Genomic DNA, 25,807 nt, shown 5'->3' on the forward strand with positions numbered 1-25,807 from the left:
GTTAGCAAAACAGTCACATCTGCTGCCTTGCCCAATGTGACTGAAAATAACCTGGGAGATGCAGCTTTTATGCATTTTCCAATATAGTACATGCCAGGGCTTCAATTTGCAGGACAAATCAATCAATGTGAGGGACAGGCCGTTTCCACAAAAGGACACGGTTTGTATCACAGCTGTTTCAAGATTCTGTCTGCCCATTCTAAGCTTACAATTAACTCTGCTTTATAGTCATGAAGTTCAAACACCTTTGTGATAACCTGCATAGTCCAGTTGTAGAAAATGTATGTATGAGTTGTTCCTTCACCCAAAATGACACGTCTCTTATTGTATTGAGCCTGATCCTGACCATGCCTCATTTTGTATTTAAAAACCACTGGCTCTTAATTTCCCGCAGGCAGTCTTATCACCTCCAGCCTTATCAGCGCTACACCGTTTTTATTCAATTGGAAATCGATAATAACCAATGTCAGCAGTTACTGCAGACAGTAGGGCAGGTGAATTGACTTTCTTTGTGAGAAGGGAGGATGGATGGGTATATTCCAAACCCATGAAAACGTCAACGCTAACAGCTTATTCCTGCAACCCAATAAAACGAATCGGATACATTTGTTTTGTGTAAATGTATTGCTCATGACATTGAGGGACAATAGCACTAGTTATTGGATTTCAAGAATGAACTTCCTGAGTAATTACTTCATTTTTTCAAAATTCCCATTTTATAGATCCTTGCCGTTTTACAAAAAATGAATCTATGTTAATGTAGTTTGCTGTTGTAAGGACCCTCCATATGTGTGTGTACTAGGCTTCAATAGATCCTAAAATTATTCCGTTTTGTAAATGAACATTTTCTCAGTCTACTGTCTAAGCTGGAAGTGCACTGCAGTCCAGTTCTTCCTTCTTCTCAGTACAGTTGAGTGATGCAGTCCAGTGCATGAAGTCTTCTCCTGCCTTTTTCGGTTGTGTTTTAAGTGCCAGTATTGTAGTCACAAAACCAGGAGAAACTAAATAGTTAAACAAGTCAAGATGTCATCTCCAGGAAGACACTGCAATTTTCAGCAGCAAAAGATCTTCTCGCTATTGACTGAATTCTATACCCGGTGGCCTTGCACAATATTTCATTCTTACCTGTTTATTAATTCATGAGTTCTTAATCATACTTTATTACTGATTCTGCACTCATGGGTGTTTTGCATGTTTAATAAAGTCACCAGCATGTTTTACCTTTGGGGCAATCTGTGATCAAGACTGTGCAAGGTGGAATTTCTACAATGAGGTCAGTATCAACATGACCACTAGGGGTGCAATAGAGGCATGCAGCAGTAATTTATTCATTACTGCTGGGAACTATAGCGTTTTTTTTTTTTTTATATGGGCAGACTTGTCCTAGCCAGGTATCAGTTCATTGAGTTAGGAAGTGACGTATCCACACACCTTGCATAGGATGTTTTCCATTCTGTTTAACACGCTTGCACTGCAGTCTTTCAATATAATATTTTACTGATAATATACAGCATTAATTAGGTTTTAAACATTGGTTACCAATCATTATGCAGCATCCAGAAAACACAAAGATGGGCAAGAAGTGGAGCCCTGGCACATGTGCGTTACATTGTTCATGTTCGTTTCTCTTTAGAGGAGTGATAACATATACTTTAGAATCAATTTCCTTAACTCTTATCAGCACTGATTCCCTTTCCCTTTTCTGTCCTATTGTTTGCTATTGTGTGTGTGTGCGCGCGCGTGTGTGTGTGTGTGCGTGCGTGTGTGTGTGTGATATATAGATAGATAGATATGTTACAATAAAACAGATACAATGCAGATCGAGCTGCTGCTTCCTGGAACCTACAGTGACCCACAACAACGTAACCGATAAAGAAACATTTTGTGATTGATTTAGGTGGCAATGCTAATAAGATGCTGGATTTGGGACCTTTGGCTCTGCCTACTCTTAAGTTTAAGAAACATGATATCAAACAGGCACTGATTAAATAGATTATTTCAAAAGTCAATGGAAATGGAGATAGCTCTCTGAGTTTGCCTTGGGCAAACATTCATACAAGAGTATGACAGTGAATCCCTGTTACTTTCAAGGACAAATTCCCCCAGAATCTTGCCTTGTTTTATGTAAATGGAGGTTAGGATCAGACTTCAATAATTTGAGGGTGATGGGAACTTCTCATACTACACAGAAATGTCATGTAATGTCATATTTTGAATTATATATAAATTTGACCTTGAGAGTTGTATGAATTCTTTTTTTTTATCTGCAATAAATTATTTAGAAACCTTCAACTATTAAACACCATTAAAAAGCTTTATAAGAACCGTAGCTATTTAGAAACCTAACGTTTTAGAGCAAAAAAATATTTTTGACATTTATAAAGTGCATAACAGTAATTGATAAGGTTATTTACACAGTGTATAGATTTACATATGTTCAGGGTACCAGTAAAGGGGTCGTCCCTAAGGTTTTCTTTAGCTTCAGTGCCATTTTCACTGTTCCCTTGATCACTGTGGAGCGGAATATTTCACAATGCAACAGTAAAGAGCACACTTTTCCCTCACGCTGGTCCGGGTTATAGTCCTCACTTTCGAACAAAGAGCCTTCGCAATGCAGACCGATATGGAGGACAGGGCTGCTTAATTATGTAGTTAAGATTGAGTTAAGAAAACACCAAAAAAATTACCAAATCATAAAAGGGGCAGGGAAAAGACTGCTGAAGCTAGTCAAGAGCTGGAAAATTGATTTCAAAACCTTAGTTACTACACCTTGAAAGGGTTACAGAACACCCCAAAGTGGCTGCAAGAAAAGCATTACCACTGAGCTTTTGCTGTTTCATGTGTTGTACATTTTGTAGTGGCGTCTTTTTTTCTTGTTTTGGTATTTTTATTTACACTTCCTGCAGCGGTGTTCCTGCAACAACTTTTTGTCCATCACAGCATTCTGTACCCAGATCAACGCTCCCTCCTGCAACAAAGCTCATGCAATTCTTCTGTTCCCACAATAGCCAAAGCAGCAGCTTTGTTGCAGGGATAGGAAAGGTTTTTGATACAAAGACAGCAGGCAGCGAAGGGCAGATTAGAAGGCGTTGAACCCCACTGAGAATAATTCCCTGGCTGATCTGTGCAAATAAAAATCTCAAAACAATCGTGATTATGATGTGATCACCATGACATTAAATGACTTACTCTTAGACCTTGCATATTCTGCGGGGTTGCAGTACAACACAAGGCAGAGAGTACAGTAAAGTGGGATGCGTTTCCTGTCAATGCTACGGCGTGTTCTGCAGCTCTTTAAGATTTTGAAGCTGATCAAGATCGTTCGCAGGTCACCCCGGCGTCCTCGGAGTGGTTGCAGTTGTGGACGTCCCAGCGGATATGAGAGCAGTGCAGGAGGGAGATCTCGCTGCCTCTGCATTTGACATTGTCCAGGAATATGGTGCCGCTGCCCTGGCCGAAGTAAGCCTGTTCCCTGGCCGCAGTGGCGCCCCCACAGCTGAGCTGCCTGCACACCACCAGGGCGCCGTTCAGATCCCAAGCATCGTCACACACCGTGCCCCAGCGAGACTCCATGTACAGCTCCACACGGCCCTCACAGCGATGCCTGCCACCCACCAGCCTCACCGCCCCTGAGAGAGAGCACAGGGGAGCAAATCAGAGACAACGTCCTGTCTGAGCTGAGGCTTTCACAGACTCAGAAAATCAGCAAGCCAAGACAGTCCATAACCCACGTGTGGAGTACACTTTATTATTCCACGTGTGGAATAATAGCCTTGTGAAACCTGAAACAAAAGCCTTGTGAAAACTGAAAAACTTGTGCATATTATATTGTTATGTGTTAGTAATATATAAGCGAGGATATAATATGTGATAATAACATAAAACAATAAACATCAAGTGTATATCATTTTATTTTACACTGTAGAGTCTAACTGATCAATTTCTATCAAATTAACAACCATGCAATGATGCATTTAGATATCTGCTGGATTAATTATAGAATCCCAACCTGCAAAAGTTCTGGCGAGGATTATAATTATTGAATTTCTTTGATTTGGTCTACGCCCCAAACAAAAAAAAAAATGCAACAGAAGATATGTGAATCTGAAGCAAAAAGTAGGGAAAGGACTTAGATTCCTTACAAAAATATTTAGCAGCACTATAAATCAATAGATTTGGTACCGAGATGAATACGCAAACTAATGTGCCCTCTATTGTGGAGCGAAAAAGTTTGATTTCATCTCCCCCTTTATTATGGTGAGCTGAAAAGTGTTACAAAAGCACACTCACCTTCTTGAGGTGCAGGGGTCGAGGTTGTGGTGACTTCTGTGAGGTATTCTTTAGACTGCTTTGTGGGTGTTTCAATACCTGACATGAAGAAGAACAGGTTCAACATACTACAAAACGCACAGAATTAACGCCGCTTTGGTTTAAGTGTCCTTTTGTTTTTCAGGCAACGCCCTGCTGTGCACTCAATGGCTCTGCTGTGCACTCGATGGCTCTGCTGTGCACTCAACGGCCCTGCTGTGCACTCGATGGCTCTGCTGTGCACTCAACGGCTCTGCTGTGCACTCAACGGCTCTGCTGTGCACTCGATGGCTCTGCTGTGCACTCGATGGCTCTGCTGCTCAGTGAAATATGTCTGTGGCAGTGAAACAGCAATGGCAAGCACCTTTAAAGAACGCAACTCAAATTAAAGGGAATCACAGTCAGTAACTGACCTGGTCTGGAACAGAAAGGGCAAGTTCCCGATGGTTTGCAGTTTTGAATCTAGTTTACCTTCCTACACCTGTGAAGGGCATTGCTGAAAGACTTGCTAAGGTCATTTTGCAATCACTGCGGGTTATATTTCCAAGTGTGGAGCACGCTGGTTGAATCAGTGCATTGCCTCTATCAGATAGCTGGCAGTATAGCAGAGGCGAAGAACAATTTTTGAAAAGTGTACCTCTGCAAATGACCCCTGCGTCCTCGTGATGGCCACAGTTGTGCTGCCCCCAGCCCAGGTTGAAGCAGTCGGTCAGGTACGCTTCGTCTCCGTCGCAGTCCACGTTGTCCAGCAGAATGGGTCCGCTTCCATAGCCGAAGTAGCCAGCCAGCTTGGCTTCAACGGGAGCGCCACAGCCCAGCTGCTTGCAGACCACCTTGGCGTTGAGAATGTCCCAGTCGTCATCGCACACCGTCCCCCAGGCGTTGTCGTAGAACACCTCCACCCTGCCCTGGCAGCTGCTGTTCCCATTCACCATACGGATAGAGCCCCCTGCTGGTAGGAGGTCTGCAAGTGGTTAGGGAAAAACTAAAAACTAAACCAGTGGTACTCAACTCTAACCCTCAAGATCCAATCCAGTCCAGATTTTTACTCCAAGCAGGTTCTAGTGTAGTTAATTGAAGCTGCTAAGAGGCAATTAACTAATTTAGGACCTGGATGGAATAAAGACCAGGACTGGAATAGATCTCGAGGGCCAAAGTTGAGTAACACTGAACTAAACACTGTGTTGTTTTACTTGGTAACTCTACATACAGGTAACTTAACGATTCTCTACAGTTGTTCCCTTAAATATCTAAATGCAATAGTTTTTTTTTATTAATAAGATCAAGTTTGATATTCGTGAAACTGTTCAATACTGTTGTTGGCTTCTTTAGCAGTCTTGAGTAGTTTCACTGTATTTTATAAGAATTGGAACAGGGCCCATCACATCTGATTCTTTGTTTCAAAAGGGAGGTGGGCAAGTGTACCTGTGTGAAACTGCTCTTTGAGTGGAAGCTTTATAGTGAAGGCAAATGGCCAGCCTGTTTTGTTTTATTTTGTTTTGAGTGAACTTTATATTTGAGCCCTTGTGCCGTGTTTATTTTGTGTCTGTTTGTTTTTTTCTTAATGAAAGTGCGCTTTGAGTGTAAAACTGCAGCTTTCTGTCTCTGGGTCTCTTTCCTGCCGGCAACATCTTGGGCCGTGACGCTACCCTGCCAGAACATAATTAATCTGACCTAAACTATTAAAATTACATTTTGAATCAATAAAAGAAAAAGAAAAAACAACGACACTGGTTGTTGTATTTCATTTTGCAAGTTGAATTAGGAACCCATTGATGAATGGAGTGCACACACAATCATATGCTGATAATGGCAAACTTGTTTACATCACCCAAACAATGATCTCACACAGAAGATTGATTTTGCTGGGTTGTACAGTGACTGTCACAGGTTTGAGTGTTCTGTGTTGTGTATGAAATATTTGTACCCCATGTGCATGGGTGACCTAGACAAATAGCGTTCGTTTCAATGGCCTGCCAACAATAACTGATTAATGAAGGTAAGTGATTGATGTAAGGCGTCAAGCACCCTCCCATGGTCCACTTGAGCTGGTAAAAGGTCCGAAACTTCAGGTGAATAACCCAGCAGGTTCATTTCAGAGCTCAGACCCCCCAGGCTTTTGTTCTTACCTGCAGGTACCACTTGAGTTGTAGACAGCGTTATCTGCTGAGTCACTGAGTCAGTGATATCTGTAACTAAGAAGAAAAAAAGAAAAGATGTCTGTTTAGGTGCTTTTAACTTTGCAGTGTGGTCTATTTAATACCCCTATTTATGCTGTGCAGGTTTCAATATTCTTATAAATAATCCATTAAGTAATCCATTTTTGTTCTTAATTAAATGAGAACAATCCAATATACGTATTGTTTTCATTTCTCTTACAGTTTCAGCGACACACTGCCATCTAGTGAGCGCCTCTTCTAAGTGCAAGGCAGTGCAAGCTTGGCTCTTTAGGCACACCAATCACTGTCTATGACAATGGCCCCCAGAAATTACTCATTTTGTAACATCATTTCAGGTCCACATACGGAATATAAAACTCTCCCTTCGTTAAGGGTTTGAGATAAAACTAGCATACGCAATGTATTAAACGTAAAGGTGACTAAAGCATTTTGCCTTTAAAGACGTGCTTATTTATTTTCTATGTTTCTACGTCAAATATCATGCTGTAATGGTACCTGCTGGTCACATGGTGTGTGACTGCAGCAGTACTATTGAACTTTGAACTCCATGAAGTGATTTTGTACCAGGAAGCTGCTGCAGCTTTTACTCTGCAGCACTATATTCAAATTGCCTGCATATCCCCTTTCAAAAAAGAAGCAGCAACATATTGATAAAACTTTAGGTTGTGTCTCTATTTACTGTGTATTTACATAGCAGTTACATACTAAATACATGTGTACTAACACATAATCACAATGTTATTATGCATCGTTAAAATGTTCTTAATGTGTCTTTTTGCACAATATATGTAAGTAAATATTTGTTTCAGAAAAGGGTTAGGTTTATAAGTAGGGTGAAGGGGGCTAGGGTTAGTTTTAGAATAAGGATAGGGTTATATCATGCAAATAAAAGAACATATGAAGCATAAAACTATGCATAATATTTCTTTAGTTCTAACTGCTATCCATGCCAGGATAACAATCACACAATTAACAGTCTCATACCTGCAGTAGTGTCTGGTAAAAACACTTTGGCTCTGCCCACCGTTGAAGGGATGTTGGAAGCAGCCGTTGACGTCACAGAGCCTGGAATTGCACAATATCAGTTAGGCTCAACACCCTTATTGAACCCCAAGTGGTGCTTCTCTCTCCCCATCTCTCTGTGGCCAGGTAAGCAGCTTGGTCCATCAGACAAAGTGAATAACAAGAGAGGTTCAGCCGGGGTGATCGCGTGGAGGGAAGGTCTAATGATTTGAAGTGACCGGCTTTTTTTTATTTTTTTTATTTTTTTTTATTTGAACTGGAAAGTCCAGATGGGATTGAATAAACTGCAGCAGGCAAAAAATGTTATTACAAAACTAAGTATTTATATTTTGCACCTAATTGTATTTTAAAGATCTGTGTGAACCAACAATATTGAAAATAAATATTTTCGTACAGTGAACATATAGCTGCAGTACTAAAAAGTCTGTTTAACTCTAAACATACAGTTTATGTGTAAAATATTGAGACAATTCCACAGTGCCAATATCTGTTAGTTATTAACAGTTAATAAACAAGGTGCTCCTGAACATTAATGACCTTTATTAGGCATTGCAGTATTTCTAGTGAGTGTTTAGTGCCATCATACCTGCACAGATCACCCCAGAATCCTCGTGATGCCCACAGTTGTGGATTCCCCAGCCCAGGCTGTAGCAGGACGACAGGTAAGCCTCGTTCCCGTCGCAGTTCACGTTGTCCAGGAGTATGAGCCCAGTGCCGTAGCCGAAGTAAGCGTTGGTGGTGAAACCCTGGGCCGGGCCACAGTCGATCTGCCGGCACACCACGATGGCGTCCCTCATTCCCCAGTCATCATCGCACACAGTCCCCCAGCTGCCACTGTAAAACACCTCCACTCTGCCTTGGCAGGAGTCGGCACCACCAACCAGGCGGATGCTGCCCTCTCCTGGAAGACAAGAGCAAGTACAAGATGAAGGCACGCAATACTACTTGAAATACTATTGCTGTGTGTGATGCTGACAGGCAGAGACAGACAGCAAGATTGGCTTACCATGTCCGTTTCTTTGTGGAGCAGGAGTGGTGAGATTATGTTCCCTTGCTCCTAGGATAAACACATCTGTAAAAAAAAAAAAAAATTAAAGCTATTACTATAAGTTTACACATTGCTGTAGTTCTATCAGGTTATATAGTGGAGGACTGGCAATCAATGGGCAACAGTCGCTATGGTGCAGTGAGGCAAACCAACCCTAGCTGGTTTCATGAGAGCACATGGGGCAATGCAACGCCTTTAAACTCCACTTTGGGACCAGCTCTGTGAGGTGTTTTGACACCCCAACCCTATGACTTCCACAAACTCAACTAGTCCCAGTGCAAGATTTAAAGCAAACCGTTTACCATTGCATGTCACAGCCACATCCTCATAGTGGTAACAGTTGTGGACTCCCCATCCCAGACTTCCGCAGTCGCTCAGCCCTGATTCGCTGCCCTTGCAGTCCACGTTGTCCAAGTAGATGGGACCGGTGCCTTGCCCAAACACTGTGCTCCCAGATACTGCGAGCGCCAGGCCGCACCCGATCTGCCGGCACACCACGTTGGCATCCTTCATGTCCCAGTCATCATCGCACACAGTCCCCCATGTGCCATTGTGCAGTATCTCCACACGGCCTTCACACCGGCTCCGGCCATGGACGAGGCGGACTGGGAGAGAGACGATGGAGTAGAACGCTAATAAACTTGAGCGCAAAATTGAAGGGAAAAAAACGCTAATGCAAATGAGCTGAGGTTTTTACGATGCACAGTAGATGAAATGGTCAAGAGTTATTTTTGTTGAATTGGATTGCCTCAGCCTTAACGGGACATATCACCTGCTGCTGCTTTTGATAAAACAGGTTGCAGCACTAACCTTGTGAAGGGGGTGGGGGTGCAGCTGTGGTCCCATTGCCTGTGTAAGAGAGAGAAAAGACAGTTGTGAGCATGCTGCAAACTTAAGATGCAAAAGTGTGTATGTCGGGGGGAGAGTGGAACTGCAGGGTGGCAGGAGCCAACTGGGTTAATCCATGCTGCAGTGACTTTATCAAGATCAGAAAATGATGTTATTTGCATCGCTTCAGCACTTCTTAAAAAGGGAAACTGCAAAGTTTAGCTCAGCATTAGTATCTCAAACAGAGATCTGCGATAGGCCTTATTTTCAAACAAGTAAGGAGGCTAGGTGAGAGCCAGCTGTCTGAGGGGTTTGGTATGAGCGCTTGTGTGCCATCAGGACCGCGCTGCAATTCTTTCCTTCCAGATCTATTGCGTTGCCGGTGCATGGAATAATGCGGTCAGCTAATGGTTCTGCCGGGGTTTTTGTTCAGGGTATTATATGATAATCCAGATTCTCTAGCATTACAGGCACCTCCATGTCTTATTTATTTTTAAAATTTTTAGACATGGAGGTGCCGGGGGGCATGGGGCTCCCGAGTGGTGCATCCAGTAAAGGAACGCACCGCGTGGAGTGCAGGGTGCACCCTATAGTCTGGACGTCACCGGTTCAAGTCCAGGCTATTCCATTGCCGACTGTGGATGGGAGCTCCCAGGGGGCGGCGCACAACTGGCCAACCCAGGCCCACCCCCCCAGGCCCACTGTACACATGTAAGGCTGATAGTCCTTAGTCTTGTCTCACACTTCCACAGCCTGTTTCATGAGGGAGGAATGGGAAAGGTAGGTAGCAATGTCTTTAATGCATTCAAAGGCTGAACATTTCGCCTGGGAATACAACTTATATTATTGAAATGCAAGTATTGGTATCTTGAGCCTGCTGTTTATTTAAGGCTCCCACAGTAATGGCAGTTGTGTTTAGGACATTAATTACCCTTATCAGGTTTACAGTTTGAGCTCTATCTAAAATGAGTTATTTGATAGTGTAGTCGACCACATTGTAAACTGCAATTTTCATAGCTTAAACTTAAGAAAAAATATATGAGCTGGAAGTTACAACAAAATTCATCAGTGACGACTTGTGAGAATCAAAGAAGACACACAAACACAATATGGCAGCCATCTTAGGTCACAAGTCAAATTGACATTTATATTTTCACTGAATAAAAGCGATGACAGCAGCATGGATGCTTAAATAGAAATCGGCCAAAGAAGTACTCACCTGGAGCTGCCCGTTTTGATACATTCAGATATCCTTAAAAAGAAAATATCAACACATTAATAATGTGCTTCAAATATGTTACTGTTTCAAAATATTATTACATCCTAGCCACTGGATTTACTGCAGCGTTTCTTTCTTTTCCCATCAGTAATCTACTTTCAGTTGTGCAGGATATGTTCTAAAACACAAAAACCTTGGAAAGTTATATATATGTTAACAGTTTTACCCCTGTTTTTCAACCAAATTTGAAAAGCCCAGTTTGCACTTGCAGGAGATCGAACAGCACAGCTCTGTTCCTGCTGTAAGCCAATCACTACTTTCACCTGCTGAACCAGTGCACTAGATGTTACCAAGTCTGGAAGTCATTGGATGCCTTTTTATTCCTTGCCCAGTGCAACACAACCTGTGAATCTCCTGCCAAGATCACCGGCCTGTCTCACCCAGCACTCCGCTTGGGACCGCTCAGCAATTTCACTAGCCTGTCTCACCCTGCACTCCACTGGGGACCCCTCACCAAGATCACCAGCCTGTCTCACCCTGCACTCCACTGGGGACCCCTCACCAAGATCATCAGCTTGTCTCCCCCTGCTCTCCACTGGGGACCCCTCATCAAGATCACTAGCCTGTCTCACCCTGCACTCCACTGGGGACCCCTCACCAAGATCACCAGCTTGTCTCACCCTGCACTCCACTGGGGATCCCACCAAGATCACCAGCCTGTCTCGCCCTGCACTCCACTGGGGACCTCACCAAGATCACCAGCCTGTCTCCCCCTGACTCCACTGGGGACCCCACCAAGATCACTACCCTGTCTCCCCCTGCACTCCACAGTGGGGACTCCCTTCAGTACTGATTCTTTTCAGCATGGTCCTGGACTCACCAAACTGCAGAACTGAGCTCATTAGAAGCACTATGAGCAGAGATGACAGGAAAGCAGCCAGTAGCCAGATAACAGGCCTCCAGCCCCTTCGCAGATTATCTGCACAGTTATTTCTTCTCATTTCCTTTCACACAACTTCAGCGGTGGTGTTCCTTCTGGCAGAGGACTAGAAGAAGCACAGCTCTAACTCCTGTGGTTGAAATTAAAAAGATGTTTTACACAATGATAAAACAGCGATTGAACACAGCAATACAACTTTGTCACATTCAGTATCCAAACCCTTCATGTGCTGGAGCTACAAACTCCCTCCAATGGTCCAGCTGGAATCCAACCATGTGAAATACAGCACAGGTACCAGGATGTTCACTTTCCTTTTTTACCCACGGAGATCTGAAGAGTATTCCAGAGTGTAGACTGCTTATGGTTAATAAGTTAAGGACAGCAGCAATCAACATCTCCATTGATTTAAGGCAGCTATGTATAGTTGGACTGAGAGCAGCCACCAAGTAGGTTGGCAAAGAAATCTGACATTTTCAAAAATGGCAGAACATCGACCGGCTTGTATAGTGTGGATGTGGGAAAAATGACCTGAGTGGACAAGAGAGACCACTGAACATAATGACAGGATCATCCAGAGGGAGGCTGAAGTGAAACGATGCTAAACATCCCCACAGCGTCAATGCAGTAAGGAGGAGAACATTGCTGTCAAGGAAACAACAAGCCGAAGGGTGCCGTGGAGACGGGGAAAGCAATGGTACCATGAGCTGTGGACAAACAAAACCAAACTCCAGCAGTTCTCAGAGAGTGGTTGCCCTTTGATCCAGATGAATTTTAAAAAGCACATGGCTGGTACTCTCCTAACATGTGTTACTTAGTCAGTTGCTGCATTTGGGGATTTGGTCAACATTAATGGAAGGCTGATGATGGAGAACAGTATAACAATTCAGCCAATGGTCCAACCAATGGCATTTGCTCCAGTATAATAATACCCAAACAGAGCCAATAAACACACTTTTGAGAGCCGCCTATGAGGATCTAACAGTGATGATCTGGCCTTCCTACATCACAGCCAGTAATCCAATAGTGAACGAACGACAGTCTGAATCTCATATTGTTTCCTGAGTAAATACATGTGTTTTTGTATAATGTTTGATTCTAACAGCTGGGAATATGAAAGAAGCCATGCGACATCGGGCCCAGGATACTGTGCAACCGTAGCACATAGGCGACGCTCAATTAGGAGCTGAAATGCCAAAAAAAATTGGTGCAGCCGGGCCATCATATTTGAACAGCATGCTAACAAACCACTTGAAACCTTACAGACAAATGGTTCAGTTATGAAGGATGAAAAATAATCTCGTCCCTAATGTTGTGTTTTTCAATACTCCATTCATGCGGGACGTAGCGAGGATCCTTGAGGGAATAATGTTGTCTTTTGTATCCTGCAGCTTCCCCTCCCTCCTCTTTCTCTTCCTGTTGAGAATAGCTGAAAGATTACAGCCTTGCAAATACCCCTAAAAGTCAGAGAGATAACTGAAAGGATACAACTCTCTCAATAGGAAAAAAGGAATTGAGTTTTTATCGAGCTCTCCACATTTGAGAGGAAGTCTCAAGTTTATATTAATTGCACGCATATTACCCATTTTTGTATAGATTTTTTTTCTGCCATATAAAAAACGAGTACTGCAACAAAATAAGGATTATTATAAGAATAACACAATGCAAGAACAGACTTTTTCTTAGAAAATGCATTATAGAAATGTATAAATAAAACATCTGTTTAGAATGTATTCAGCTTAGACACCTTTTCCCCTCAAAAGTTTATTGGTATTGCCTTGCAACCTGGAATTATTTATATAAATTCTTATTTTTTCAGCAATTACACACATAATATATCAAAATGTAATATAGTCTGTATTCATTTTAGTTTTCATAACTTCTAAACCTGATGAAAAACTAATATAAAATATAACTTATCAGCCATGTGCATTAATTATTAGCATTTCCACACTTTTTGGTTACATTAATATAATAATACATTTCTTTTGTTCAAAACTGAACCAGCATAATGACATTATAATCTAATTCTCTCATTAGCATTTATTTAGTTTTATTAGTTTTCTTTATTTTATTTACAGCTGCTAGACAACTTTTTTAAAAGGGTAAACAACATACCTCAGACAAGACAGCTTTTCTCCAGAATACAAAATTTTTTTTAAAAATCCACAAACCGTCGCTGTTATATTTTTCTTGAGATTTTAAGTAACATATGCCAGTTTTCCTCACTAAGCAGTTCACTGATCCAGAGAGACAAACATAAGAACTGTGCAAAAAAGAGAGAGAGAGAGAGAGAGAGAGAGAGAGAGAGAGAGAGAGAGAGAGAGAGAGAGAGAGAGAAATCCTGATCTGGAGACTCAGAGGCTCATTGATCTGTTATCTGGGAATTAAGTACCGGGATTCACTGGCACAGGTCAGGCACAAATCCCAATTGTATGTTAACGTCCTCACCTACATCCCGGTTACAACTTCATTAAAGGAATAACACGTTGGAAAGCCAGTGTATAACAGTACCTGGGCAACTCAGGTTACAAATTGCTGGTTGAAGGTGTGGTCTTGGTTCCCTGAGACAGAACAGAACAGAATTGCAGAAGGGGGAATATTAGAGGAACCGTCATCACAGTAGACAAGGGTATTGCATGTATTTTTAAATACCTGTATACTTGATAGCTTTAGACCTGAGTCTTTGCATTCAACCTTATTTCAATATGGGGGGAGGGGGTGGGGTTGTGTCTTTAAATCCTGTTCACTGTTTGTATGTTATGTGGTTGGTTTCACAGACCTTAATCTTGGACTATCTCATGTTATATTAAGTAAGGCAGTCCAGGATTAATACTAATATTATTAATCAGGGACTGTGACAGGGTGTTCTCCCTAGGCTTAATTAAACATGATGAGATTACTGTTATCGTAGGTCATTAAAGTTACATTTAAAAAGCATTTGTTTTTATACCTGTTTAAATATTTCAAAGTATATATATATATATATATATATATATATATATATATATATATATATATATATATATATATGTGTGTGTGTGTGTGTGTGTGTGTGTGTGTGTGTGTGTGTGTGTGTATGTATGTAAGAAAATATTTTATCTATAAAAAGGTTTTATCTGTCCTGAGCCAATGACAGGCATCAGCTAGCTGTGGGACTGATTAGCGATAGTCAAACATCAAGCCTGCCATTATGTAGTGTGAGAAACATTGTCTGTGTGTCCTTCGTAGTGGATTTTAGAACACAAAGTATACACCTGTGGTCCCTGTTTTCGCACCTGCCCTAATTCTCGCATTTCCTTCACCTTCGTATCGATGAACACAAACGATCGCACGGTCCTGTCCTATTGTTGGGCACTACTCTTGGGATCGCTCATCTTTTTTACTTCTTAGTTCCCATGATTTATTTGGCACCGCCCCCGCCAAACAAAAGTAATATTCCCAGGACAGTCAGTGCTTTTGTTTTCCAAATTAAATGTAATGGTCAATCCACAATCTTCCAGCTCAAGTGGACCAACGTGGTTCAATTACGTCAATGGCTTACAATTATTTACCAATCATAACAAAGAAAGTTCAATTTGATTTAAAAATAAAAAGTGTTTTGAAGGCTTATCATTACGGAACTGTAAAGAGAGGGTGCTGGAGGCTGGGGATTGATTACCATTCATTTTAACAATCGTATGCCCACAATCGTTCTTTTTATTATAACAATGAACTAATTTGGCATCTGTGATAACTCAAGGATAGTCATATAACTGAATCCCAGCAATATTATATCTGACAGCTTCAAAAAACAACCCTGTTAACCTAAATATCAAACCTCTCTACATTTGGAACAAAGAGAGAAGTAACTTATTCTCGAATTTTCCCCTTGGCTTGCATATACAAGAAGCACATATTCTATGTATATTTTTACACTCCCAATGCACAGCAAGTGGTGAGTCTGGTATGAATAACAACACCCAGATTCAAGTGTGCCCACAGCTATCTCCAGGTAAACAGGACTCTCATATATATATATATATATTATATATATATATATATATATATATATATATATATATATATATATATATATATATATTGTGTTTGGTTTTAAATATTTTTATGAAAAATAAAAAACTGAAATATCTTGCTTGCATAAGTATTCAACTCCTGTGCTGTGGAAGCTCCCAGTTTGCACCGATGAAATAAATTGCCCTAACGAGGACACAATTACCTTACCTACATGTCCTACAGTGGCCCAGTCAAAGTTCTGATCTCAATCCCATTGAGAATCTGTGGCACTATTTGAAAATTGCGGTCTACAAGCATTGTCCAACCAACCTGAACAACCTGGAGCAAATCTGCCAAGAAGAATGGGCCAAAATCACTCCGACACTGTGTGCAAAGCTAATACATACTTACCCCAAAAGACTTAAAGCTGTTATTGCAGTGAAAGGGCTCTACCAAATGTTAATGTGTGGGGGTTGAATACTTATGCAAGCAAGATATTTCAGTTTTTTATTTTTCTTAAAAATATTTCCCAACATAAAACCAATGTCACCTTACAATAATTGATTTTGAGTTTAAGTGTTTAAAAAAAAAAAAAAAATCAAACAGAACGAAATTTCAATGTACCATTTGTAATTCAGTAATATGAGAGAATTGGTCAGGGGTCTGAATACTTTTGCAAGGCACTGTATATGCTGATGTTGGCAGCTGGGAATCAAAACATTGTTTAAGAAAGGGGAAGCATCGTGTTTCAGAAGAGCGTGCGTTGACAAGGGAGGGACAGTCTGCTGCCAAACTGCACCCACTGCATAAGAAGCATTGCCATTACAGGGAAACCTTCCAGATAGTCATTCCGTAACTAGAATATACAGCTTGTGTGTGTGACATATTACATTATGGTCTGCATCAGACATGCAACATACTACAGAGCCTATGTATGTTTCTGTGGCAGGCTGAACAGTGTCTGCTGACCTTACACGAAAGCACTTTAACACAGTGTTGTGATTGTATGTACCTTGTATATCCGATGGCTGAGCGGAACTCTCAAATTCCAATTCACTCAATATCAGTAGATGTTATTCATATTTCATAGTGAACCTTAAATCTGTACAGTAACACAGTGACATTATATATTGGAGGGGGACCGAATTTGTCTGTATTGTTTATAGAATGCCTCAGTGAATACTATTTGGCAACAGGTATAGTTGGCATACTTTTAAATCTTGTATTCATTTATTGCAAAATTCACATGCAAAACAGTAATTACAAAATACTGTAATAATATGATGTTTTGTGAGAAAACTAGCATCTGTGCATGGTTTCATTCAGTACATTACACGGTAATACGTGAAAAAAAATTAAATGCAGTAATTTGTGTACAGTATTGCATTATCCATTAAAACAAAATCTTAGTTAATACTACACGTGCGGATGGTCAGTGGTATGACGCAAGTGTTTTGCAATTGGTTTTAAACTGTTATTCTCTATTTGACCGCTAGCAGCTGCTAGTGCGCTCCTAATGCTTGAATGGTGATTGGGCGACCAGAACAGAAGTCGTGGATAATTGTTTTGCTGCGACTCTAATGTCGCGGATTCTTGCCTGTTTTTGTCCGGATTGGGGTTAACGACTGTCGGATTCATTTGTAAACAAAGCACATGGCATGCATGGTCGTATTTCTGTCGTTCAAAGACGATTTCATAAAGCCAAATTCGCTTTAATCTTGTAATAGTTTCGTGTTCCGGTTCAGTGTTTCTTATTTCAGAGTTTTGAGGTGAGTTTTTTTGTTTATTTTCAATTTAATTTTAAAATTAAACACCAGCTGACGACTTAATAACATTGTCGAAGTGTAATGCGTTGTGTGAGCTGGGTTTATTTGCAACGGCACGGGTTGTTTGGTATTGTGTGTTATTGTTTATGTTTTAAATTTGTACAAATGTATGTGTTTTCAGACGTTAGAAAAATATATTTATATAGGAATACCCCCGCAATTAGGTGTGATATACGACAAATACTTGCTTTTTTGAGTCAGTCTAACCTGACCCGTTCTTAGGAATTTTTAAAGTTTGAAAGAGGCTTACTATTAAAAAAAAATATTGTATTAATTCTGCATTAATGTGGCCACTTTCTGTTCACAATACATTTACAGTTTATATAAAATGTCACATCTGCAAGTTTGAGTCGCAGCCTTAACCTAGCTGTTGGCGTATTGCGTGGGCATAGCAACTAGTTGAGTCGGAAGAGAATGACAGGGGTTGGTTGCACAGATGTTGAAGCATTGCAATTTGTGCGCCTGCAGGAAATACCACCGTGGGGCTTTGCAGCTTTAACCCTTTCAGCCCTGAACTCCGTTATTGAGTATGCATGGGGTCCCGCCAGGACTGAAAGGGTTAGGTGCACAGGACCTGTTAGTATGATAGCAGCTCACCCCTGTGTTTTGAGGAAGTCCACACATGTTAATGCATTGCCACCAACGGTAGCCAGGTTTAGGAATAGTACAACTGAACAAACTGTATTTAAACTATTGGTTCTTTCACATGCCACTTTGAATCCCTCAAACAGTACTAAAGATAAAGCCTGCAAACCCAAGGATTAAGTCCAGCTGGGGCAGTTAATGAGCACTAAGTTGTTACCCAGATATTAAACATAAAATGCCTAACTGTAGATATATATTTTTTCTTTACAGGAATCACATATAGCCTGCTTGTAAATGTAAGTAATGTGTAACATTGCTGGGGCTATAGCTGTAAAATAAAACAGCTTTATGAATCTATCCAGGAATTGCTCAGTCTAATGTCACCTAGTCCAAGCTACAACTAAGCTGTTTCTTGCAAGTTTTATATCATTAAACCAGCTTAATTCCATTAAGGATTTTTTTACTTTGCCCTTGCACTCGTTGCTAAACAGGGCCCTTTGGGTTTTCTAGGGATTTAGGGTTAATTATTGGGATAATTAGATCATTAACCTCTCGCCCCAGGTGTTGTCGGAATACAATTTTTATGCAGATTCTGGAAAACGTTTAGGAACATAATTGCCCTTGAAAAATATTTCATGTTCACTGCCAAAGGATGTGATACTGTAACGCAGAATGCAAACCCTCCGTATTGAGACAATAGCAAGCAAACTTCTCTGTATCTTTGTCAATGTGCATGTCCTGAAAAGATCCTTGCTTTAATGCATGCATTGTGTTTTGTAACATATGTCAGCAGCTAGAGTCATGTGCAAATATATTAGAACACCTCCAGATTTGTCATTTATATCCTTTATATGCCTCTGCATGTAAACATCTGGGTGTGAGAATTTAAATTTCAATCAGTGATATAGAAACAGTAGGCACAAATGTGTGAAAATGTTAGACTTCTTGCAGATTCAAACATAATCAAATATTCTTTAATTTTTAATTAGCTGAAAAAAAATTCAAATTTCACATCGCTTTAAAGAAATCTCTGTTGACCGACAAACCCAGTGGCACCACATCAAATTATCTACAAAACAAAGGAGAGCAGTAGAGGTTACTGCCTGGAATTTTAGAGTGAACTTCCAAGCACATGGTTTTTGTTCTTGTATTGTTGCATTGTGTATAAATATAAAGGACTATTGTTCAAGTATGATTTACTTCGAAAACTGACCATATATCTGTCTACTTGATTTGATCGGACCGAAAAAAAACTATTGCATAATATTTAAGTTGTTATTTTTTGCACCGATTTCCTTCACATTGTGTTTTTTAAAAGCCACTTCATTTATGTCAATGAATACAAACTTGGTTGTGCTTCTGAATACATTTCATGCAGTATTTGTTTTCAAGCATTTGCCCCAGCCCTGCCATTAACTTTTAATAACCACTGAACATGCATGTTTGTATCCCATTCATTTGAACTTAACAGCAGTAGCATACAGTAAGTTGTCTTTGCTATAGCTGCTAACTGTGTTATTTATTTTTCAGTCTCCAAGCTTCATGTGTGCATGCTGCTAGTTAAACCACCCCCCCTGATTTCCTGCATGAGCCCAACTGAACTATAGATTGCATGCTGTCCCCCTGAACTGAGCTCTGACCTCCCCACTTTCCCTGCATTGCTGTACAAACTGAAATCTAAACAATGGGCAAGGACAGAAGTAACAGTTTTAATATTTCCCCAAAGAAAGACATCAGCAGGATTCTTGAGGAATACAGGAAGGAGATAGAGAAGCTGAAGACTGCCCTCGAGAATGAGAAATGCAAAAACAAGCAGGCGCTCAAGAAGTTTGCGACTGACCTAAGTCTATTTAGAGCCACAGCTAAAAAAGAGCAAACCAAAGTCGTGGAGGATCTGTCTTCCAGGCACGAGCAGGAGAAAACCCTGGAAGTACGGAACCTGAAGGAGGCTTTTGCAAAGGAACGCGAGGCTGAAATCCGACAGCTGTTGCGGTGGAAAGGCAACGAGCTGAAGGAGGTCGGGGTTTCTCTTGGAAAAGAACGGGATATTGCCATCAAGCATGCCAGAGAGCTACAGCGCCAGCTGGCTGAGGAACTGGTGAGCCAGGGCAGTCCCTGCAAAGTAGTGGGCAAGAAAGCAACCAATGATCCGGGCTGCCAGAGCAACAGGGATGCCTACCGTAAACTAGAACAGCTCCTTCTGAAACTGAGATGGGAGACGGATGGAGAGCAGGCTGCAGTCATCCGATGCCTGAAGGCAGAGCTGGATTTAGAGAAAAACCTGTTCCTGAAACACTTGCTTGAGACCCACAGCTGGACTTTCGAGGAGAACAAAGCAATCCGACGCAGGTATTCTGGAGAATCATTAAACGGCTTGGCTTTTGTGCCAGGATCACCAGAGTGCTCCTCCAGAGCTACCAGAACAAAAAGCATTTCTCCAGAGAAGAAGCCATCTAAGAGAGACTCGGGCACTTCTAGAGGGTCTTTTTGCTCATCCCCTGGGAAGGAGTCATTTTGTAACAACCTGTCCCCAGAGAAATGTACCTCAACACCAAGATCCCACCGGTGGACTCCAAGAGGTGACCAGGCCTTCTTCAGACGCAGCTGCTCCACAGGGGTGGTAACTTCAGGAGGGCCTTCCCCGTCTAAATGCTTGCTTTTTGACATGGACTGGATGGTAAGTGGCTTTCTTTTCTCTTTACATTCTTTAAATGACAGTGCGGTAATTGATGTCTGCGCCTGATGCTGGTCCTGGAAATAAGCCCAGGGAATATTTTAAAACTCTGCTTGCATAGCGGTTTCAAGTTTTCCGATGAGTCTTGATTGTAAGTTGCCCTGGAAGGTGCGTGATGTGTCTGATTAAGTTCCCACTGAAAGCTGGGATGACTCAATCAGCTATGCAATGGGAGTTTTACATTATACCATGAACTTTTATGAAAGGTGAGTAAATGTGTTTATCTGTATTATTATAATACATGATTCTGAGAGGTCTATTGAGGCAACAGGTGCTGCTTGAACCTCTTCTTTGAAAAGTCATGTGATGTCTAGGTTAGATCCTATGTCAGGAAAGGTGTGTACTCGTCTTGTTGTTTCTTAACCTCCCATATCAAAACAAATGTGTATTTCATGTGTATTAAGGGAAATGTTGTCAAGTCATGCTTGTGACTTTTGACTTCAATAGGAATTTCCTTTGAAATCGGTAGGAAATCATGTGTTAGTTACATTGGAGTTAGACACATTTTAGAGTGTTGCCAATGGAGTCATGATGATCTGATCTGTAACTCATGAGCTTTGTGAATGAAGCCTGATAAATTAACAACTAAAACTTTGACTTAATAGTTATTCTCCAGTTGTACAAATATGTCCCAATAACAAGATAAGACTTGTAATAATGTTTAGGGGAAAAAACTAAAAACGCTGACTAGACATGCACAGACTTCAGACTCAGAACTGGCCTTACTGCTTCCTTACAGAACTGACGCTTGCACCTTGACCTGCCACAGTATGAAAAGATAGTGAACCTTGATTAAATTAATCCTTTTTTTTTTTTTAAAACAGCTTTACAGGGAAAGGTCATGCAACCAATACATTAATGTCAACAACTGAAAGTGCTACCTTGCACTGCCTGGAGCTAATTACCAAATGAATTACTGGTGTTCATCACAAAATTCTAGAGCTGAATTCTGAGAGAGGTTGATTTGTATTTTGTTAATGTTGGTAGTTTTAATTCAAGAAATACATGAATACAAGAGAAAATACTAATGTTTTTCTTTCTAAAAATGAGCTTGGACAGGTGCATTGGATGAACCAGGTGTCATGTGAATTAGCTGCCATGTGTTACCACTGCAGTAGCATTTCTGCATTCTTTGAAGACTAGACTTCCTGTTAGTCGAAATATAAAATGTGTACATGTTATAGAGGTCAGATGTGAAATGAAATTCTGTGATGCACAGTCTTTGCAAGTGGTAGAAGCACCATGACCTGTCAGAAATTTGAGGCAGCAGAATGGAGCATGTGGGGGGAAATACCAAAACTTGAGACACGGCTCTGAGCTGTCAAAACTATCACTTTTCAGTATAAGAAGTGGATAATGTGTATGTTACTCAGCGTATGAAACAAGCCAAGACGAACATAGTCATGCTAACTTAAGTGTGCTTTATACATTGGCCTATATTTCTTTCACTGTGGGCAAACTACAGGCAAATTACCCACTCCGTAATAAACGTATTATCTGGGCAATTTTGAAAGTCAGACCCATTAACGTCAATGAGCACTAACACTCGAGTCTCGTTTCTGAACAGGTTTCTGTGCATTCCCAGAATGAAAAGAAAATATTTAACAAATCATACTCTCCGAGCTTTCTTTATTGTACTGCATGTAGAGAAAATAACGTGTGGTGAAGTTATTGTCGTCAGTGGGGTGGAATGGACAGAGAGACAGGAGATCCTGTTTGCATCCAAGGACAGTGCCGTCAACCCCTGCTTTGAATATGGGAAGATATGAACTGTAACCAGAGTGATTTGGAGGCTTAGAGATAGACCAGGTGTCCAATTTGCTGCTTTTGCCAGATTCCAAAGGAAAAATCTAACAACTGGTGCCACACTGAGGGAGCACAGGATATTTTTGGAAGTTGCTACAGTATGTGTGTCCTGCTTCAGTGGAATCAACCGAGCTGAAAGCTTAAAAGGAGTCATCTAGGATTCTACAGGCTCAATATTGGAGCAACAGAACTCTGAACCCATTATACAGATTTATTTATGTATTTATTTGACAGGGACAAAGTACAATGTTTAGCATTCAAGATGCACTGCACCCAGATTTAGCTATGAGCTCATTTTCATTGGCAGAAAATACAAATAAAGTGACATTTACAGAAGGGAATATGCTTGAGCGTCAGATAATTGCATAAGAAGGAAAAATAAAATAGAAATAAGAACAACAGAAAAATAAGGATCTGAACCATGCTGTTTTGAGATGAGAGCTATAGGGAGTACTAGTGTCCAAGGTCCAAGCCAGTGTGAAACTCTAGCTGTACTGAAAGGACTCCTCACAGCGATGACCAGCACGCTATTGATCCTTATTTGTTTATTTCTTTTATTTTCATGTACCATGTTGCATACAATTCTGTACCTTTCCAAGTGTTTCCTCCACAGTCCCCTGACTCTCCATTGTTTATTCTATTGTATTGCTAATGAATAGCTGACGAGGGATTGTAACGTGATCACAGAAGTGTTAAATAGCTTCATTTATAAACAGCGGCTGGTCAGCAGAGCAGCTGGGATAGGAGAGGGTTTCAAAAGCAGCATTCTCTTCAGACTCTGGAGGAGTCCAGATTGCACTTCTATGGTTATTATGCCCAGCGGCCCTGTTGCAGGGGAGTCAGCCATGATGTTTTATGTGAAAAGGGTTCCTCCAAATTCAGATGGGATACAGTATGCAATATGGTGCAATAAAGTACCGCATGCTGGCAGAGTCTCTTTGTGATATTAAATTTGCTGGATTAATGAGCTGTAGCAATATAAATATTGATTTAGGGCTGTGGTACCTGTATTGAGACCCACACCATACACACAAGTACCCTGTCTTGTTCTTCAGGTGAAGCCTTGGAAAATATGTTGCGTGTTTTGCAATTTTGAAATGAAGTCATTTTCTAATTGTTATTTTCAAAAATATCTTACGACATGTCTAATATCACAGTACATCATTTCCAATTATCCCAGCAATATTCTCCTGGTATAGTAGGGTCATGGTATAATTTGACTTGCTTGGTATTTTGCGTTGTTGTGTCAGTTGCATTCAAACAATGGAGAGCATGCATTCTAATAGTCCTGTTCAGTAGCATCTGTCTCCCATCATCTGCAGTAATTTAGATGTCAAGGCCTCTTGCTGCAGCATAATGATGGAAAGAACCATTTTTTAATAGTCACTCAAAAGCATGTCATAATTGTCAATGCATTATCATGTATAAAATAAAAGCTTTTATTAAGTACATGTGTAAAAAAAAAAAAAAAAAACACCAGGTCAGTAAATCGTTGTTATATACTGGTATGTTATTGCATCTACAAGCTGCTGAAGTTAGTATATTATTTTCTCTGAAGACTGAAATGGAAATTGGTATAGAAAGTGATTCTAAACAAGAGGAAGACTGCATAAGTTAAGACTGCATTTCAGATCCTTACCCAGTTGCTCTTTTAAGCTGACAGTAAAACACGGAATGGGTAAGTAAAATCAGGAGTCGTATTTACATCAAAAGCGATCAAAGCGATGTTGAAAACATGATGAAAAAGCCTGTCTGTCGAGATAAAACATGCCAGGGAATAATACAAAGAGGAGTTGCTGGAACACGCTCTTTTAATTAAAGTTTGGCATAATTGGCTTGTTTTCCTATATGCAAATGCGTGTTCCATTTAAAAGCATGTTGAAGGATGTCAAAGGGGCAATGTTGTTTTCTCCCTGCTGTCCATTTGTAAAGATTGTAGCAGGCGTGCTGCTGCATCTCAGATAAGAAGTTCTGGGCCTGAATCCCAAGGCTGGATAATTGCAGCAGGTTGTGACTTTGAGATAAGCGAAGCAATCTGGGAGGAGAGGAGTTGATTTACTGAAAAAAGCAGGTTCTGGAACCGAGAGATTTAATTTGGGAATTCATTAAAACGGTTGAATGACCGGGACTCACTAATTATAGGGATGTGATGATTGTACCAGTTCATTCCATGTGGGAAGTGTTTTTATTTATTAAAGATTTATTTGGGAGGGATGGCAACACCATTTACAGTTCTAAAATGAGTTACAAGGCGCTGAAACTTTAACTATTACATGCATTTTGTTATAGGTTTTTTTGCACAGCACTCTGGGATGGTTGTATGCTAATATAAATTAAATTGTTATGGATCTGGTAAATGAATAATCTTTGACCGCCTGATTATAGTAATATGTAGTGGTTATACTGCACTGTTCCAGTGGTTAAATTCTCAAGGTCCTGTATTTCTCTTCTCAGGGCTTACACAGGCTCCCTGTTAGAGAGACAGATATCCCCTAAGCCAGCAGCATCTGCCACATTCCCATCAAGAGTGTAATTCCCCTAATGGGAAATTATCTAGTGGCACGAGAGGGCAGAAGGTGGACACACTCGAGGGAAAGCGCATGTAGCCCTCTGTAATACAGCCCAGCTAAGAAAAGGTCACATTTGCTTAATTGCATTGTTGTTGTTACTAAGCTATGATGCTGCGTACGGGCAGTATGGACAAGAAACAAATCAAGCAGGTCCACTATTTGAAACCTGAGCTTGAATGGAAGATTGTTTGTTTTTTTTGTTGTTTGCTAAACAAATAACAATCGTAATAAAAAAAAAATATATAGCGTTCGTGTAATATATTAATACATAAATCCAAAATAAAATGAAAAAACACACACATTTACATAGCATATAATTATTGTATTTGGTCAGGTTCAGTCCTAATTTGCTTTCTCTGCTCAGTGCTGCTTGGTATTCCATTCACTGCGCAGTATGTTTGGGAGATTCCCAATGGAGCTGTGGGCTGCAGCCTGTATTGGGAGGGGATTAAATACTAAAGAGAGCCTACTGCTTCCCTGTCTCCACTGCTAGTAATCCCTGTTTCAGCAAGCTGTTCATCTGTCCCTCAGAGAAATTATCAAGGTGACTAAGGACACAGGAGAATGAACTTGTAATTCATACAGTCAGGTGCACTCTGATGTTAATGAGCTGGCAAATGAGTGCATTACCCTAATTACTGTATTATATTACCCCATGTAGGCCTATTATTTTATGATATACAGTTTATTATACAAAGCACAGTAAAAGGTAGTGGGTGAACAGTATGCTTTTGGCATAAAATTTGA

The 25,807-nt window shown here is 40.7% G+C and overlaps 2 protein-coding genes across 3 annotated transcripts in view; one reads left to right on the plus strand and one right to left on the minus strand.

Annotated features, from left to right (window-relative positions):
• Window positions 1–1,199: 1,199 nt before the first annotated feature.
• Window positions 1,200–14,003, minus strand: LOC121308555 (scavenger receptor cysteine-rich domain-containing group B protein). Of its 2 annotated transcripts, none has more exons than XM_041241018.1 (12): window positions 13,662–14,003; window positions 11,487–11,676; window positions 10,607–10,639; window positions 9,370–9,408; window positions 8,862–9,164; window positions 8,518–8,583; window positions 8,098–8,412; window positions 7,473–7,553; window positions 6,438–6,503; window positions 4,946–5,257; window positions 4,291–4,368; window positions 1,200–3,629 (listed from the first exon to the last, which is right to left on the minus strand). In XM_041241018.1, the coding sequence occupies exons 2-12, from the start codon at window positions 11,605–11,607 to the stop codon at window positions 3,313–3,315; spliced, it is 1,731 nt and encodes a 576-aa protein (XP_041096952.1). In that variant the 5' UTR covers window positions 11,608–11,676; window positions 13,662–14,003; the 3' UTR covers window positions 1,200–3,312. The 2 variants fall into 2 exon arrangements, with proteins under 2 accessions (XP_041096952.1, XP_041096951.1); XM_041241017.1 differs by having other exon boundaries at window positions 1,201–3,629; window positions 4,946–5,260.
• A 2,964-nt stretch (window positions 14,004–16,967) lies between these two features.
• The window catches only part of LOC121308557 (RIMS-binding protein 3), a gene marked incomplete at its 3' end in the record, with an annotated part of 51,429 nt that continues 42,589 nt past the window's right edge, over window positions 16,968–25,807 (plus strand). The window contains exons 1-3 of the mRNA XM_041241019.1: window positions 16,968–16,977; window positions 18,221–18,246; window positions 19,677–20,627. Of these exons, the coding sequence (XP_041096953.1) occupies window positions 16,968–16,977; window positions 18,221–18,246; window positions 19,677–20,627 (987 nt within the window). The remainder of the gene's footprint in view (window positions 16,978–18,220; window positions 18,247–19,676; window positions 20,628–25,807) is intronic.

Source organism: Polyodon spathula, unplaced genomic scaffold (assembly GCF_017654505.1).
Source record: "Polyodon spathula isolate WHYD16114869_AA unplaced genomic scaffold, ASM1765450v1 scaffolds_739, whole genome shotgun sequence".
Classification (NCBI taxonomy): domain Eukaryota; kingdom Metazoa; phylum Chordata; class Actinopteri; order Acipenseriformes; family Polyodontidae; genus Polyodon; species Polyodon spathula.

Coding starts and splice junctions, on each gene's coding strand:
- LOC121308555 (XM_041241017.1), bottom strand. CDS start 11,607: ATGAGAAGAAATAACTGTGCAGATAATCTGCGAAGGGGCTGGAGGCCT. Junction 8,584..8,861: donor TGTGGCTGTGACATGCAATG/GTAAACGGTTTG, acceptor TTTTTTTTACAG/ATGTGTTTATCCTAGGAGCA. Junction 8,413..8,517: donor TCCACAAAGAAACGGACATG/GTAAGCCAATCT, acceptor CTTGTCTTCCAG/GAGAGGGCAGCATCCGCCTG.